The sequence below is a fragment of the Coffea arabica genome, chromosome 6e (genome assembly GCF_036785885.1).
Source record: "Coffea arabica cultivar ET-39 chromosome 6e, Coffea Arabica ET-39 HiFi, whole genome shotgun sequence".
Classification (NCBI taxonomy): domain Eukaryota; kingdom Viridiplantae; phylum Streptophyta; class Magnoliopsida; order Gentianales; family Rubiaceae; genus Coffea; species Coffea arabica.
In genome coordinates, this window is record NC_092321.1 from 2,030,364 (window position 1) to 2,048,774 (window position 18,411).

General features: G+C 38.8%; 2 protein-coding genes across 2 annotated transcripts; one reads left to right on the forward strand and one right to left on the reverse strand.

Moving 5' to 3' along the window:
• Positions 1-4,739: 4,739 nt before the first annotated feature.
• Positions 4,740-9,138, reverse strand: LOC140009261 (uncharacterized). Its single transcript, XM_072054301.1, has 4 exons — positions 8,314-9,138; positions 7,861-7,946; positions 6,024-7,674; positions 4,740-5,685 (listed from the first exon to the last, which is right to left on the reverse strand). Exons 1-4 carry the CDS (start codon positions 8,477-8,479, stop codon positions 4,994-4,996), a joined length of 2,595 nt encoding a protein of 864 aa, XP_071910402.1. The 5' UTR covers positions 8,480-9,138; the 3' UTR covers positions 4,740-4,993.
• Positions 9,139-14,587: 5,449 nt separating this feature from the next.
• Positions 14,588-17,995, forward strand: LOC113694934 (probable protein phosphatase 2C 4). Its single transcript, XM_027213853.2, has 4 exons — positions 14,588-16,616; positions 16,719-16,832; positions 17,226-17,490; positions 17,605-17,995. The coding sequence occupies exons 1-4, from the start codon at positions 15,195-15,197 to the stop codon at positions 17,718-17,720; spliced, it is 1,917 nt and encodes a 638-aa protein (XP_027069654.2). The 5' UTR covers positions 14,588-15,194; the 3' UTR covers positions 17,721-17,995.
• The last annotated feature ends 416 nt before the right edge of the window (positions 17,996-18,411 follow it).

Genomic DNA, 18,411 nt, shown 5'->3' on the forward strand with positions numbered 1-18,411 from the left:
TATCATCTATGGGTAATGTATGAATTTTATGAATACAAGGGACGATTTGCTATTAATACCTAATTACAAGGGACGATATTATGTAATTAAGCCTAGTTTCAATTTATGGATAATATCGCATTCATTAATTCCAAATTGCATGCTTATGAAGGAACTTTCGTAGTTTCTTGACTTTGTCCAATCAACAACCAGGTGAGGAAAAATTATTACATAACACGACCGTGAGAAGGCATATTGGTTCTTTTTTTTTTTTTGATAATAGCATATTGGTTCTTAAACGTAGGATGAACTTAATAGTTACTATTTACTTAGAAGCAAAATTTACAGTAACATGGATAAATTTGTTTTCGGAAGGAAAAGCTCTTTTACTTCTAGAATGAAACTTTTAGAAGATCTCAAAATTACAAAGGTGGAATATATATATATATATATACATATACATACATACATATATATGTGTGTGTGCTCGCCCGTGCACACAAGGCCACGCCCTCTCATTTTGAGTTTAAATTACATATGAGACGTGGATATAGACATGTTAGTTTATATATTATTAGCGATATATATATATGTACACATATACATATACATATATATTTTCTAAGAATAAATCATATACACTAATAATATATATTATTATTATTATCGTTAAATTCATGACATATATTTAGTATCTGCGCTATACACTAACAGCTTAATATAAACATTACTACACTGTTAGTGATACACATATATATATATACATATATATCTTTTAAAGTAAATCATATACAACAATAATATATATACTACTCCGTTATCATCGTTAAATTTATAATATATGTATAAAAATTAAATTTTAAATTATAACTATGTACACCCTAATCTGTATTCTAATAAGCGCTTGGACTAATTTCAGAGGATCGATGCGTCTAAGGTCCCGCTTAAAAGGAGAGGTCACTACACAGAATATTTTTTGCGGTTGACTTCACTGAATTGATGGGTTTTATTTTCCCTCTTCTTTTATTTTCCTCTTTGCTGCTTTTAGTAGAATCATAAAGCAAAAGGTGCTGGTCCTTTTCTTGAGAAACTCAACACATCAAACAGATTGACGGTTTCAGGTTACATATCTCAGTCACATCCGCTTCACCGGACAGATTACAGAGGGAGGTGAAAACTGAAAAGGAAGAAAGGGGAGGGTGCGTCAATCCCGCAGGAAGTTTTTAACCTTCCGACTATGAGCACGACCTGCCACCCACCACCCTTGCTACGACCAGCCACCCACCACACTTACTCCAAGCGGCACTATGCTCCCACATGTGGAGGCCAAGTGTGGATTTATCCACCTCGGCAACCCCTCACCTCGGCAATCGTCTTGGGGAGCAGGGGAGCCTGGACTCCCTGGTAGTCAAGAGGGTGTTGGAATGGTACCGGGAGGGGCCTCCCCAGGATTCGAACCCTTGACCTTAAAGGTCTTTGGATTGAATGCCTGGTACCCATTGGGCTAAAGGTCAAGGTTCGAATCCTGGGGAGGCCCGTCCCGGTACCATCCCAACACCCTCTTGACCACCAGGGAGTCCAGGCTCCCCTGCTCCCCAAGACGATTGCCGAGGTGAGGGGTTGTCGAGGTGGACAAATCCACACATGGCCTCCACACCACACAAAGCTGTGTTTCAGCCGTGGGGGTTGTCAGCCAGTAAGGAGTAGCAAAGATTCGACACGAGTCAATTTACATTGACATCCACCCATTACCAGTGCCATTAACCCCACTGCGTCAGGAAAAGCAACTACTGTGGCGAAAGTATCAGTTTAGATGAAAGAGTGGCAAGAGATGCATGGACTAGTTTCTTTAAACGCATGTCTGTCTTTTAGATATTAATCTCTAGTAGATGTCTTTATTAGTTGATTAAAAAGGTAATGTATATCATAACGCAGTAGATATCATGCAAAAGATCAGAGAACATCTAGATCGAAAAGTGATTATGACTGCGCATGAATCCTCTCAGTGGTTTTGTAAAGTTGAATGAGTGTAAATACTAAGGGTGCTTTAACAAATTTAAAATCTGAAATTTATAAATTTACTAAATTATTGAATCAATAAATACTAAGGGTGTGTTTGATAAATAGAAATATGAAAACCGAAGTTTGAAATCTAAATATGTTAAGTGATCGAATTGTTCAATATTAAATCCAGATAGAATATAAACATATCAAATGATAAGTGAATAATTTATCACTTATTTTTTGAAACAAGTTTTGCGAAAGATTCAGAGGGCAAGTTTTGTCTAGAAAATTCAAAACCACAGACGTTCTATTTTTTTTATCAAACTCGTTTGAATATACTAAAATCTAAACCCGATCTTAACCCGTTAAATTTAAATGTTAAATTGCGTTATAAAATATGGGCAAAATCTGATACAGTTGAGTGTATATCACAATAAGCGGTGAATAGCCCATCACTTAATTTTCAAATCAAGTTTTGTCCAAAAAATTCAGTAACACTTAATTAATTCAAATATTTAATTTTTTGTTATGAAATTCGTTTAAACATGTTAAGATTTAAATCTATTAAATTTAAGTGCTTAATTGGATTTATCAAACACGTGCAAAATTACTTTTCGCAACTTCTTTGATCCATTATTAAATTTAAATGTTCAATTGAATTATCAAACACAACCTCAGATTACTTTCGGCAACTTCTCCTGTTTCTTACCTAATAATCAGTGGGTATTTCTTCCTCAAAGGGAGAACATATACAATTTGGAATAATCTTCTCAAAACAAAAAAAAAAAGGCAAAAAACGGACTACCATTCTTTTGAAGATCACGCGCACACCATTCTTTTAGAAGAAACTCAAGCGAAGTGAATTGCTTCCATTGGCATCAAATCGGTTCGCCCTTTACCATCCGGGCCATTAACAAACCCCACTAAGGATCAGAAAATCCCACAGTTCCGAAACCCTCACTATTAAAATCTCAAGAATAGTACACTTTCTCTCCCACCACATGGCGTCTCCAATGCCTGTGGTCCTACTTCGTCAGCTTTCTGCACATGAAATGACCCATTCTATCATACCATTGTGCACAAAGACTGAACAACAGAAAATTAGAAAAGTAAAGGGGCTTTGTTCATTTCTCCGAATTAAAAGTTATAATTGGTGGGACATAAATGAACTTACTCCATTGGTTGTGGAAGTACTGATGGAGTAGAATCTCTTTTTTATGTGCCCAACTCACTTACGTGAGAAATCATGGTTTTGCCTAATTCTCCGATGAGCACTCAGTAACAGGTATTGCAGGTGTCATGCGTTTGTAAAAATGTAGTTGAAGTGGGAAAGTATTGAAAGTTAAAATGGATAAATGTGTCTTCTAAGTTGAGACGTTCATCTTGTAGACGGAAGAACAAATGGGCGCAAGTGTGTTAACGAGTGTTTAATAGGCGGCACATGTTAGGGAGAGGATGGATAATCCATCGGGCTCTCAGGACTCCGGTGGTCTCTTTAGTTTTAGATGGTATGAATGTTACTGCACAAAAATCCGATGGCAAGATTAGGGCCATGAAGATTTTAATCAGCAAAATTCATACATGGACCCAAATTAAGGAAGTTGAGAAAAAGATTGCTCTGTTTGTTCTGGATTTGTGATGCTATTGTCCATTGAAAGTGGAATGGGCTGGTTAGTGGCAGTGATTAATTTGAAATGCTGATATGCAACAAGCCAACAAAATCCCGACGCCATTGCTCTTTGATTGTCAATCCAGTGGGCCATGTTTTTTTTTTTTTTTTTTTCCAACAACGATTACAATTGTATAATCTATTTTATTCTAGAATACAGACCTGATTAGATTAAAGGGATACTTTGACATCATCCTTGAATCTTTTTCGCTGCAGGTGAAATTTGAACTCCCACTTGTAACCCTTTAAATCCCTCTTTAGTGGCCACTGAACCAAACTCAGTGGTTCATTGGGCTGTGTATAGGGATCGCCTTTTGGAAGAGGTGGTGGAAAAGTGTAAAGCGATGGAGGCAAGGAGGTCAATGTTTTTTTTTTTTTTTTTCTGAAAAAGTCAGGAGACCAAGAAATCAGAATCAAGATGTGTGAGCCTAAAGAGGCGACGAGTGCATTATTATACCCTCTGAATTTAAAAAAAATAAGAAGCACTATGCTTCTTGTGCGACGTACTAGGTGGAGTTTGAACTAATAAATGAGAGAGCTTTCCCTGACAATTGCATCAAGGCCCAATGGTTGGAAAAGATATATTTTGATTGTGCGTGTGTTATTTTAATCTCAGGCGGGGCTACCCCTTTCAGAAACAAGAAAAGAAAATCCTTGCGTTTTCATTTCTGTTGTTAGTCCAGAAGAGCTAAAACGAAAGTGGGCTGCATTTACGTGCGAGAGTTATCCTGATTCACGGCCAGCACTGCCATGAATTGTGATCAATGAGATGTATATTCCGGTATGGCTGAACCATGATTCCTGATTCTCCAAGTTTCCCACACTAATTCTCGGTTTGTTCTTTGATATAGGCAGCTGTTGGACTCTTGAATCTTGGTTCCGTTATTAGTCCTCAATGTAAGTCTGGAAATTTGCATTGAGACAGCAATTTATGTCGAGCACAGATTTCAGAACAAAAATCTGCATTTCCTTTATCCCCTTTGCTCCCTCTCCTGGTGGTGTCCCTTGTGCCATGATTGCTTGTGTCTTCTTCCTGTAACTCAGCCATACGTGGTGCTGGAAATTCTTCGTGCGACAATCTAGAGCATTGATCTAATCTTTGTCTAAATAAAAATATCCATATTTGCGCTTTACGACTCATTACTGTCAAACTCAGCCATACAACACGCAAGAACCTAGCACACAAGTCCATGCTTGAATTTGTGTCCCACAAATTTGTCGCATCTCTAAATGAGAGAAAACTGACAGCAATACTAAAATATATGGAAGGAAAATTGTATACGTAACCAAAATCACAACTGCCGCTTGAGATGAGAACCTGATCCACCAGCCAAGGAACGTTCAGGTGAAAACAAGTTCTTGTATTAGATCATCAAATATCAAGTCCTCCAGCCCGATCCCCACGCATTCTGCTTCAAACTGAATGTTCATCCAGCCATCGCTTTTTGATAAATCATGGCTTATCGCATTATCACTATCAAGTGATTCGTCCACCTCAGGCCTTAGCCTTAAGTACCAGTTTATATCTGTCCAAACGTCCTCCAGAACGTGGTATCCCACAGGCATCGGATGGACATGAGACCGCCAAGTTAAAGGCATTGGCCAGTAAGAAAATGCTCTCTCGTAGATTTCTAACAGTACCTCGTTGATTAAATCAAACAAAAGCAGATGCTTACAGCTGCCGCCTTCTTCATTTCCAGAACAATCAGCTTGAGCTACTAAACAACCTTCTACTTCCTCAAACACTGACGGGGCCACTGGCTGCTCCTCAGAATGCCATTTCCCAAGGAACTCGGTTCCACTGAAGCCAGACAGCTCCAGCACATCTCTAACATAATTGAATTCAGCCTTATTTTTCATGTCAACCTGGACGTGCAATAGATCATTGTAGGATTGCTTCAGCGAAGTTTCTACTTGCTCAACATTAATATTGCTTTCATTCAAGCCGAGGGGATCCATCCTGAGATCATTCTGCAGGTTTAATAAAGAATCCTCTTCCCCAGGAATCAGGACCGCCGGCCCAGGTTCTAAATCTGGTCTCGACCAAAAACAGATAAGAACGCGTCAGACAGTAAATTAAAGTTCATAATCCAGTCTATACCTATGATCATTACTTTAACCAGGTGCTTCTCATAGTTAAACTCTACCACTATTCATAGGTTTAATATTTAGTGATGCAGTTAATTAAATTTGGGTGCTCTTCGTAAGGGCAATCAGACTTTTGCCCAATTTTTTGCATGAAAACAAGATGGTCTTCACTATGGAAGAAATAAATTTTAAGCTCTAAAGGGTGAGAGAAAGGGCAGAACTGAGCACAATCAAAAACATTTCAAGCTGTTACTTGAGAAAAGGAGCAACTTCCAAAACATACCTTCAGAAGCAATTGCATCCTCCTCGAACTTAGAGTCATGTCCAGAATCCCTTGTGGGATGAATAACGTCGTCATGGTCCAGTGTTCTCTCCCTTCTATTGGAGCCAGCCAAGTCAGGCAAAGAGTCACCAACTTCGGGGACTTTTTCCTCACTATTGTTTTCGAGAAGGCCATCTGACTGAATTTGTTTTTCTGAAGTTACAGGTTTTTGTTCAGAAATACTACTTTTTTCTGTATTTTGGTTTCCACCTAAAAGAGGCCTGATTGGCATCTCCAAAGAACTTGTCGTGGCAGATCTCTCAATCCGGGAAAAGGAGTATGACCTGAGATCCGGTAACGAGAGGATCCTTCCCAGGCATATAGGACTGCCATCCAGAGGTGAATGGGTCCCTGTTGTTTTCAACTCTGATCGATCGGGCGTGCGACTGTTTTCTTCTCTGTTAAAACATAACTCAAGTAGTCGGTTATATCTACTTAATGATTCATTGAAAGATGATATTCTTCTAATGCCGTGCTGTCCAATCTTGCCAACTGCAGAATTTTGCTCGTTCCAAGAACCACTCCAACTCCGAGGAATGCATTTATTCCAATTCAATGTAACTACATCCTTGTTTACGTCATCCTCTTCCTTAGTATCTTTTGGATACCCGTAAGGAATTTTATGGAGGACTGCATCCATGACAATTCTTTGCCTCTCCTTTCTGCTCTCCTTGATTGCATGTTTGATTTTTTGCCTAAGATTTTTGAAGCGTTTCATGATAAGTTTATTCATATGATGGGTCTTGAACTCCTTCAGTGAATCTAAAGAAGCATTATCCTGGGGACAGAGCTGTTTTGGGTCTTCCGCCTCCGTGCATTTGCCTTTTTTAATTGCCAAAATCTGGTCCAGGTCTTGAGATGCTAATGCATTCGAAGTTAGGTCCTCTTCAGTTTGAGATTTACGTTCCCCTTCTTTACAAGTTCCCAATTCCTTCTTGCACCTGGGACTGTTGGATGCAGAAGGTCTTTCGCCTGAGGAGCCAGGCACAGGAAATGACACAGACTTCGTTAACCCTGATCTTAGAGTGGATGCCCTATGGCTGTGTAAATGATGCGACAATGATGAATTTGGATCTTGTAAAACTTTCAGGAATAACTCCTCCCTTAAGTTGAGCAAATCCAGCGCATCCAGAAAGATCTTTGACTCTTGGAGTGAAGCAATTTTACTCGGCTCTATTGCACATATAAACTTGTCCTGAAGAAGAGTATGATCTTTAACTGGTTGCTTCCCATGCTCATTAACCTCACTCTGCCTCAAGTAATTCTTAGTAAGCATGGCAGCACACAAGTGACATGTCCTGCTCTGTGCGACTGATTCACCACAAAACTGTGGCGGAAGCGGATCCAGTAAGATGGAAACAGAAGAATGCAGTGTATTTTCCTGGTGATCCAGGGACTCATCGTTGAAGCTAGTTTCAACACAAGGATCTATACTGGAGACATCTAAATGATGGATAGAAGGTTTCCGCTCCAATGGCAATCTTGTGGGATAGGAAGAGCTTCGGCGATGACGGATTCTTCTTCTATAGACCTCTTCAGTAATCAAGGCTTTTATTCGAGATTTCATTGAACTTTTATGCCCTGAACTAGAGTCTGAAGATTTTGCATGATCCTGAAAGTAAAAATCTCTTAGAACATTTTCCAAAAATGGACAACCTTCCTATCCTTATCCTAATCCTAGCAATGACATTTATAAGTACCTACGACTAAAATTTTATGTATTAAAATAGAAGTGTAGAGAAAAAGACTGCGAATCTATCTTCAAATTTTGCTGCCCGGCAAGATATATAGTACGTACAGAAGATTTAGCAGTTTCAGCTTCTAATTTTTCTTGCGGTTGCCCAGCATTTGTTGTGTTCAGCTTACTTCCTGGATCTTCAACCACTGAAAAGTAGCAATCCACATAAATTTCAATAGCAAGACCAAAAGTTAAAACGTTCTTTGCACGCCAAGATCATGAAATTGTGCAGATCCCATGTACTAAAATTTGCGTAGTAACAACTGCATTGCCAGCATCAATAAGGCCACGAATGGTATATTCAAACTTGAGACGTTACATTTGTCACAATAGCAACTTCACTTGCATATGTACTGATGCTATGGTCGCAGAAGGTCACATAGTTAAACATGCATGCCGACTGAAGTGACGAGAAAAGAGCACTTAGAAAGACGGGGGCCTATCTGAAACTACACGAGTAACCTGGCAAAAAAAGAGCAATTAAGAGCCAAGTGAACGGGCAGAATTAAGTACCTACACCATTTGCCAATTTGCCACCGCTGCTTGTTTTATGTACAAGCCTTTTCCTGACATGGTGCCACTTGTGGTTGTTGAAATGATGAAGTATGCCTTTCATACATCCTGGATTACTATGCTTCAAAGTGATGGAAGGCTCTTGCTGTGGAATGTTCTTTCCCATCTATTACAATTGGATCAGCTTTAGTGGTGAAATGGCTTGGAGTTAGAAAATGATCAGGTCAACAGTTGTACTGGCACGCTCTGAGAACCTGATAGAAAATTATGAAAACCGACATTAACGACCAGAAAATGGATCATGATAATCGTCGAACATAAAAACAATAGGGAAAAAAATCATATTGTTAATGGCCCATAATCAATATAATGCATCCAACGGTTTATCATGTCTTATGAAGCGGTTTCCCGGGAAACAGAGGAAACCTGCCATTAGGGTGTGCTGCAATTTTTTTGCCCCAAAACGTGGCTGCGTTGAACAATATAAGCATTGTTGAACAGTCACCGCATTCATCAAAACACAAAATGATATGCCATAGTACACAGCACATAAAGCAATGGAAACTGGATTAAACACATATTGGTTGGGGACTACAAAAATTAACCCTTAAGAGGCTCCGTTCCTTTCCCAGATGATCAATTGTCAGATTGAGATGCCTTTCAGACGTAAAAATTGCCAGGTTTTCTTTTTGGGATACCTGTGAAATGAAGACGAATAAAGAATATGAGGTTGTTTTTGTTTATTGATTGGTGGACATTTAAGAAGTAAAGAAGCCGGAGATATTTAGCCAAGTAGCAATAAATCGGGGGAGAAAAAATGGTCTAGGGCCATTTTCCTTTCTACTGATTGCCTTCCCAAGATCCTAAAACTACTGGGCTTCCAAAATTTGGCGCCAGTTACCCGTCAACCGCCCTTCTCCGCAGTCGCCTATTTCGGTCTCATGTCGCTTGCCATCTGTCCACTCTCTCTTTTTTAATGCATTTTTGTAATCTAGATGTAGAATAGTGATTTTTTTTTTTTTCAATTCCGTCCATATTTGAATAGTGAACGTCATTGAAAAGTAATTATAATCATCAAATGAGTTTTCAAACGACTAAAAATAGAAAGTTTCTACCTTATTTGACCCTAAAAAAAAAAAAAAAAAACTTCGCGAGATACTAAGGTATATTCTAAACTAGTGTTAATGACACACCCACTATGCTTACAATTTAAAAATAATTAAAACATATAAATTTTATGTGAATTTTTTTACGTAAATCAAATTGATATAAAATTTTCATTAAAGAACTTTGGTTTATAATGTTATAAGAATTTGACAGTTAGACTAAGGTGGTTATGAGTAGTTATAATGTCAAAATATGATGAAGTGATTAGAGTAAAAATGGAAATTTTGTAAGGATTGAGTTGCAAGTTCAAAAAATGACCAAAATTATTTAAACTAACAACAACTTCTCTGGCATTATATGTTTTATAGATTATTTAGAATTAATTTATTATTGTTTTTATAATTGTTTAAAATATTGCTTTTATTTTATTTATAGGCTAAAAGAAAGCTAATCGTCAATAGTGGCCATGAGAATGCTTTTGAAAGCATTTACTGATTTTTCAAAACGTTCGAAAGAAAAATACTGCACCTTTTTCTAAGCAACTTTCGCTATAATTGTTTTCTACGAGTAACTGAAAAAAAAAAAAAAAAACAAAGAACGGGCCATGAGATTATACTAAGGGGGCTGACAAAGGTTGTCATGATTTTGTGGACAAGTGTGGGTTGGTTGCCGTGTCGATGTTGGGCTTCGGGTGGGCTTTAAACTCTTCTGAGATGAAGCTGACAAGCACTAGGGTAGGCACGGGTCGGGTAACCATCCCGTGCAGCATTTGGTTGATTTGACCCACACTTTTACGGATAAGCCGGATCCTTATCCGCCTCATATATTAGCAGATGCTTGGTTATCAAATACCCGCTAAGATAGGGTTAGATCAACGGGTATTCGACTCCTCTGACTTATCATTTAATTTTTTTAAAAAATTTTTTTATACTAATTTAATTTTATGTTTTACATATTCATCTAAAATTTAATAAAGATTTTTCTCAAAAAAGTCTCCCACCAAGAAACAAACCTGTGAAGAAAAATTCAAAAAAATTCAAAATCAATAAAGATTTAAAATAAGTAGCACATTTTTTAAGATATATTTCACAATAATTAAACTCTTTTCTAAAAAAATATAAGATCATGACCTTTACAAATAAATTTTGTAAATAAAATATAGTCTTCCATATTTGTAATGCAATTTGTTCAATAAAATTGCTTATTTAACTCTAAAAATGTATTATTTTATAGTATGTGTATAAAAATAAAAATATATACATGCTGGGTGGGTCGGGTACTCGCAGATTTTTAATTATGTGACCCTAACCCATTCCGCATTTAAGTGAGTATCCGACTCTCTTTTGACGTGATCAAATAATACTAATTGGGTATTCTAATTTTTTGATCGAATATGGCAGATTTTCAAGCTAGCAGGTATTTTTGTTCACCCCTAACAAGCAGTAGGAGTAGCCCATCGAAAGTCTTCCCGTTTGAGCTGCGATCTCTTGTAAAAACTTTTCTGGAAAGATATAATTTAAAAAAAAAACTTCTAATGTTAGCAAAGAGTCGTCACAATATTTGGTGCCAAACCAAAAAAAAAAAAAAGAAGTTCTAATGTTATCATGACCAACGCATATGGTCTAAACATAGGTCATAGACAGATAAATTTTTTGACTAGAACTTTTAAGTTACCTTTTAGCTGCAAGGTGGGGCATCAAATCTCATGACTTACAGTTTATATAGAGTTGTTCTAGCCCATAAGAGCGGTTTAGTTCTGTGTTGGTTCTCCTTAGAAGCGGGTTAGCAAAAATTGTGTTGATAAAATAAATAAATAAAAACACTTAGCATTCAAAAACCGGTAGATGGAACTAAGATTAACTTGTAATCCTCGTTAATGGATGTATATATTTCTTGCGGATGTGGCTATATGTGTTTTTCTTGCGGATGTGGGTTCGGCGGATTACTGTTTGCGTAAGCATACATATAGTACACCAAGTATATAGTAAGGATAACAATGGGAGCGGGTGACTGCGGGGGTAGAAATGGGGCGGGGCGGGGTTGGGAAACATACACCCATTCCATCCCTCGCCCCGTTCCCCGCATATAATAAAAAATATATATATAATATAATCCTAAATTTTCTAAATTGCACCATTACTTATAAGTACAACGCTAGTTAGCGTCAACGGCCGCCGCAACAACTGAAAAAATTTCTTGGACTATTGTTGATTTATTTCTAATGCCCCCCCAAAGACTAAGCTATCCAATTCCAACCTGTTTTGCTCTTAATCCTTTTTTATTTCGATTGGTTCCCTTCCTCCGCACTGATTGTAACTTGACTTGTTGTGCTTTATTTCCATCTTGACAGCTTTTTAATCTCATTTAACATTGTTTACAATTGTATTATTGTAAACAAACATTTATGATAAGTCGATTTTTTCCCCCGCGAGGGAAATGGGATAGGGGCGGGGCGGGAGATGGGGGGCAAGAGGTGGGGGACGAGGGGAGTTATTTGACAACGGAGCGAGAGGTGGGGGAAGGATCCCCCGCCCCATTGCCACCCCTGCCAAGTAGTAGTCTGGGGTGGAAGTTCCAAAGTCGAACTAAGCAAATGGAGTTGGGATTTAATAGATAGAAGCTCATGGTTTGGATTTAGAGCATGCACATAGCGGAATATATCTTTACCGTTCAAATTTATTTGATTATTTTAATGAATTTAAAATTTTATTAAAATTTTATTTATTTATTTGTCAAACTAAGTTTCAACTAATTTTTTTTTTATCAAGTTTGAATATTATATAATATAAAATACCGTTCAAATTTTGTTTGATTAATTGGCGAATTAAGTTCGAACAAATTTTTATTAAGTTGTACTCAATTCGAATATCGAGTAGTTTAATTAATCTTTCAGTGAAAGTTAGAAAGACTACATACAGAAAAGGGTTTTACTGGTTTGTCCATCATTTATTAGCGGCCAGCGACCTGGACATCTGTATTCTATCATTCCAAGCCAACTAATGCACAAAAAGGGTTGAAATTTTCTGTGAGCCCTTTAACCCTTTTTTTATTTTTTAATAATGTTATTTGACTCGAGATAAAAGTTCTTTGGACTTGAGCGTTTAAAAATTCTTTTGACTTTTAGAAACAGGGGAAAAAAAAAGAGCAAATGTGAAAATTTGGTTTGGTCTTCCATGCAGATCGTTGGTGCAATGGAAAACGTCTCTCACCCAACGAGGCGGGGCGACACGTAAAGGAAGTTACGCCAGCTCATGCCTGCCGGAGAAAATGATGCCTTGTCCGTTGATATTAGAACTACTAATTGCACGTGAATTGATTAATTCTGCTTAATAAGAGTAAAAGTCACCAGGCCAATAAATTTGGTTCACTGCATCCCCTCTAACTCTGCTGTTGTCGGTCCGTTGACCAAACAGTTGAATTCAAACTTTTCACTTTTGTTCAATCCGCGGCTGTTATAGTGTGTATTTCTCCGGGAGAATGGATCAAAGCACCAACTGTTAATATACTACTAAGAAATGTTTAATGAACGATCCGAGAGATTGACTCGTTAAACAAACACAATTGATTGCTGAACGGGAAACCACCTGTTGATTTCCAAATCTTCTTATAGTAATAAGTAGTAGTAAAATAATTGCCTAAAACCTAAAAGTCAAACAATGCATTCATGTTTTTTGTCACCTTCAGCTGTCTCTCCATTGTCAATGTCAAATAGATTTTTTCTGGTACGTTCTTTGAATTCGATCCACGTTTGAAATCTGAACCTGACAGCTCTTTTTTTGCTTAAAATCCAAGGAAAGGCTTCATGGAACACGCCATTCGGCATCAACTCTTTCGTTTCTTGGGCTGTTGAATGTGTGGCACTTAAGCCCGCCTGACACTTAGCTGATCGTTTTGTTTTGTTTTGTTTTTTTTTTTATATATGAAATGACACATTCTATTTGACCAAATTAATTCCCTATTCATGGGATAAAATAATCTCATGGGTGAGATGGGATTAGTCATCCCGAGATGACTAATCGATAGAATGATAAAATTTTAGATTAATTTATCCTTATAAAAAATATAAATTTATACTCTTATAATTATGTAATCCTACTCTCACGTAATAATATAACATGAATGGACTATTTTCCCCCTACTATTTAATTTTCAAGTTTTTTGATTAATTTGCTCCTACTATCAATATAACAATATATTTAGACTAATTTATTTTTATGAATGATTCAAATTCAAATTAGCTATTATATAGCCGTACACTCACGTAATAATATCATAATAGATATAATCCGCAGAAACAGAATCATGGATAATTGTTCTTCATGGAGAGTCCCCTAATTTTCATGTCGGGACCAGCAGCACGACAATTCCGAAGGAAGTGTTTGGGGGTTTCACGGCAAATAGGCGAGGCAGGCAGGCATTGACAATAGAAATGAATTTATTAGCTCCAAAAGAAAAAGAAAAAAAATGCAAAAAATTCAACGACCTTCACAAAAGATATAATTATAGTATGATTATACACACAATTACAGTGCCCTTTCGGTTTCAAATTGCGAAAAACACAACCGCGGCTAAACTGTCCTCATGCTGCACTGTTACAATAGAAACACTTTAGGAAATTCGGTGTCATACGGCCACGCGTAAGACCGGGATTCCAGATGGCAAAGTCAAGACGCTGATGTGGCATCGAATAATTCGAGTGCAGTTTGGACGTGGGATCTTGTCTCTTCAACTCTCTCATCTATCCCATCTAATGTATCTCATGGTCAGGGGATTTTGTGGGGAGGGGGAGGGCCAAAGCCAACTGTAGCCCTTTGACTTTGAATAACTTGCAAGTTTTCCAACTTTCTCATCGGAGGGAAGCATTTAAATACTTATATTTGTTTTAATTTTAAATGCAAGCAGCAGTATATGAGTATTTGAGTAGTCAGCAGCACCACTATATTAGTATTACAGACAGTATATTAGTGTTTGATTATTCAACCCCACACGGCTTGTTACTTTTCTGCTTCAATTCCCAAAAAATACAAGTACTCCCCAATCAAGGAAATTGCAAATCCTTGCTGTAGCCAGTAGCCACCCGAATTGAAAATCTTTTTTTTTTTTATTAGGACTGCTGAATTTTTGATTAAGAAATGTTCGGTGGCAGGAGGAGTGGTATTTATTCTCCTCCCACCACCACTACAATTGAAAAGCGGTACCGCCGCCGCCGCCACCACCACCACCTCCTGCTATGAATTTATGAATTCAGAGTCAACTCCTGCTGTTCAGAAGCCATTTCCTTGAGGATCCCACCAATTGCAGCATCTGAATAAACAAATATACTTGTCACCAAAGTACTACTACTCCTCCTTCCTTAGCAATACGGCCTATTATTATATTACTACTTCTATATATTAATGTCATCATCATTTTTTAGCTCCCAAAGTCAACTCTCCACCACCCCTTTCACTAAGTCCCAATCCCCATCCCCTCCCATCGCTTTAATTTTATCCTTCTCTGTCATTTGAAACGAAAAGTCGTCTCTCTCTCTCTCCCTCTCAAAGGCTCAAATTCACCCCAGCTCTCTGCTTTTCTCTTTCAAATTCATAAAACTAGGCGAAGGAAAGAAAGAAAGAAGAAGAAGAAGCAAAGCAAGTAATTTTAGTAAGCAGCGATTTTGTCTGCTCCCCTACTTCCTAAGCTCAATCAGCTCTCGCCGCTGGCTGCATGGTGTGAAAGGGTCCTCGGCTCCGACGCGTTTGGGTTCTTCTCAACAGAAATACTAGTCAATCACGATGGGAAACGGCATAGCTAAACTAAACCGCTGCTTCGCCGGAGATGCTGGAGAGATATCCCGCCGCCATCATGACATCGCCGTCTACCTTTCCGACCCACTGGACGAAGGCCTCGGCCATTCCTTCTGCTACATCAGGCCCGACTCCTCTTCCAAGACCATCCTTTCCTCCTCCTCCGACTCCTCTACTACCACCAGCCACGCCGCCGCCTTCAGAACCATCTCCGGGGCCTCCATCTCCGCCAACACCTCCACGCCTCTCTCCACCTCCCTCATCGACCTCGGCCCCTACAACGCTTCCCTCGACAAGGCTGCTGCTTTCGAGAGCTCTAATTTGTTTGCCTCCATTCCCCTCCAGCCCATTCCCCGGAAATCAATTTCCTCGGTCAGGTCCGGCCCCATTCCCCGGGTCGCCTGCCCCGGCTCCGGCCCCATCGAAAGGGGTTTCTTGTCCGGCCCCATTGAGCGGAGCTTCATTTCTGGGCCCCTGGAGAATCAGGAGGATCAGTTTCAGAGGTACAGGCCGAAACCCAAGAAATGGGCTTTAATTAGAAATTTCAAGAAAGTCATGTCCAAATCTTTTTGGAGTTCTGCAGAATTGAGCTGGGTTGAGAAAAATAACGAGAATGGCACGGTTAGCGGGAGTAATAGCAGTACTAGTAACAATAATCTGAGCTGTCGTTTGAGTTTGGCTGATGATCACAATTTTGATGATGGAAATGAATCTTTTGGGAGCCAAAACGTGCAATGGGCTCAGGGGAAGGCTGGCGAGGATAGGGTCCATATTGTGATTTCCGATGAACAGGGTTGGGTTTTTGTTGGGATTTATGATGGATTCAACGGCCCCGATGCCACCGACTTTCTGTTGAACAATCTCTACTCCAATGTTTGTAAGGAGCTCAAGGGATTGTTATGGAATGACAAGTCAGAGTCATTTGGCCGGGAAGAAGGGGTCTATCGGGAATTTGTTCCATCAGAAGGAATGGAGGTTAATGGATTTATTGATACGGGTGGTGACTTGAAGATGTTTAATAATTTGGGACCAGATGGTGTGGCGGGTATTAATCATATGGATGTGTTGAAAGCATTGTCGGAGGCTCTGAGGAAGACCGAGGCGTCCTATTTGGAGATAGCAGATATGATGTTGGTGGAGAATCCTGAGTTGGCTCTGATGGGATCTTGCGTTTTGGCGATGCTGATGAAGGGTGATGATGTTTACTTGATGAATGTCGGGGACAGCCGAGCAGTTTTAGCACAAAATGGCGAACCTGATCCATGGTTTGGGAAGGTACGGAAGGATTTGGAAAGGATAAGGGAGGAAAATCAGAATGATCTTGAAGCATTTGATGGCGATGAATTCGGCAGTCTGCATCATTTGACTTCTCGCCAACTCACCGTGGATCATGCTACCTCTGTAAAAGAGGTGAAAATTCTGTTCATGCTTCTTAGAGAGGGTACAAATGATTCTCCTTTTAGTTAATTGTTTCGAGCATGTACTGAATTTTGCTAGCATGCGAATTTTCAGGAGTCTCAGAGAATTAGAAGTGAGCATCCAGATGATGGTTTGGCGATCGTGAATGATAGAGTGAAGGGTTCCTTGAAGGTTACTCGGGCTTTTGGAGCTGGCTTTCTCAAGCAGGTACTTCTGGTTACAAATTATACGCTTGTCTCCCAGTGTTCTTAAATCTTAATGCACCCATATTAACGCATACTGGAATTTAGTACTAATTCTCTATGACCTGCAAAGGCTGTTGAATACTATAATTTATACAAGCTTGAAATCTGCAAAAGATGAGGAGCAGTTTCTAATTGCATAGTTCTCCAGTTAAGTGAGTAAAAGATCTAGATGGTGAACAATTCGGTCTTGTTCGCTCTAGCAATCCGATGTGTGGTTCATTTTTTTTTTTTTTGTTAGTGTTTCTTTTTATACATTACAACTTCCAATGCCAGTGGAATTTCAACTCGTACACGAATTTGAGAAAAAACTTCAAATTAACACGGAGTATCCGTTTTTTGTTCTGTCACTCTGCAGCCCAAGTGGAATGATGCACTTTTGCAAATGTTCAGAATCCACTATGTTGGAACTTCGCCCTACATCACCTGCTCACCGTCTCTTTTTCACCATAGACTCTGCCCAAGAGACAGATTTCTGATCCTTTCTTCAGATGGCCTCTACCAGTACTTAACCAACCAAGAAGCTGTCACTGAAGTTGAGAATTTCATGTCTTCATTTCCTGAGGGGGATCCTGCGCAACATCTCGTTGAAGAAGTGTTATTTCGAGCTGCTAAGAAAGCTGGTAAATCCTCCTTCACAAAGACATCTTTATGGCATTATGTAGCATCCCAAAAAGGCAAAAAAAAAAAAAAAAAAAAAAAAATCTGATAATCTCAATTATCTTGTTATACTGCAGGCATGGACTTTCATGAATTGCTTGATATACCACAAGGGGATCGAAGAAGGTACCACGATGATGTCTCCGTTATTATAATATCCTTCGAAGGAAGGATTTGGCGTTCATCCGTGTAATTAGAAACACGTATAGAAAGTACAGAAGCTATATATTCTTTTATCCACATTTTCCTTAGTGTTCATAGTATACGGCTAGGCTCGCAGACAAAATGTATCTACTTGGGGGAGGGGGGCAATGTATAGGATCAACACCTCTCCCCCTGTTAAAATGTGATAGGACGATTGTGAAATTTTGTAATGAATAGCCTTGAGGTTTGCATTTTCTGGAGAAGTGCCTGGTATAAGCATCTAGAGAGTAATATATTCGTTCATTTTTTTGTTACCCCATCAAATTTGAATCCTTTACAGCATCCTCCTTCCTTCCAATCGCTATTCTTGGCCACGATCAAGCATCTCGACCATCACTTTTATCTTGTGTTCAATCAATCCAGTGGAAAATGAATCGAGTAAAAAAAGAGAAAGCGTTGAATATTTGGTAAATTTTGGGTGCCATTCCACTTTGGTTTTGGCTATCCTATCTTTCAAGCCAAAGCAGAGCCACCATCTCAGGATATTTTTATGACTCGGTTAATCTGTCAAGAACCATTTCGATACGTTGTTGTGCAGGCAACCGCATCTCAGGAAATGCTGTCGATATTTTAATTAATTACTAATGTGTTAATGCATCCTGAGTCGGATGCAGTTAGCATAGGAGGATGGTGATAGTCAATTAATCTCATCATTTGGCATTAGCCATTCACGCGTTCTT

Coding starts and splice junctions, on each gene's coding strand:
- LOC140009261 (XM_072054301.1), bottom strand. CDS start 8,479: ATGGGAAAGAACATTCCACAGCAAGAGCCTTCCATCACTTTGAAGCAT. Junction 7,947..8,313: donor CAAATTGGCAAATGGTGTAG/GTACTTAATTCT, acceptor GCTACTTTTCAG/TGGTTGAAGATCCAGGAAGT. Junction 7,675..7,860: donor CTGAAACTGCTAAATCTTCT/GTACGTACTATA, acceptor TTTTACTTTCAG/GATCATGCAAAATCTTCAGA.
- LOC113694934 (XM_027213853.2), top strand. CDS start 15,195: ATGGGAAACGGCATAGCTAAACTAAACCGCTGCTTCGCCGGAGATGCT. Junction 16,617..16,718: donor ATGCTACCTCTGTAAAAGAG/GTGAAAATTCTG, acceptor GCGAATTTTCAG/GAGTCTCAGAGAATTAGAAG. Junction 17,491..17,604: donor TCGAGCTGCTAAGAAAGCTG/GTAAATCCTCCT, acceptor GTTATACTGCAG/GCATGGACTTTCATGAATTG.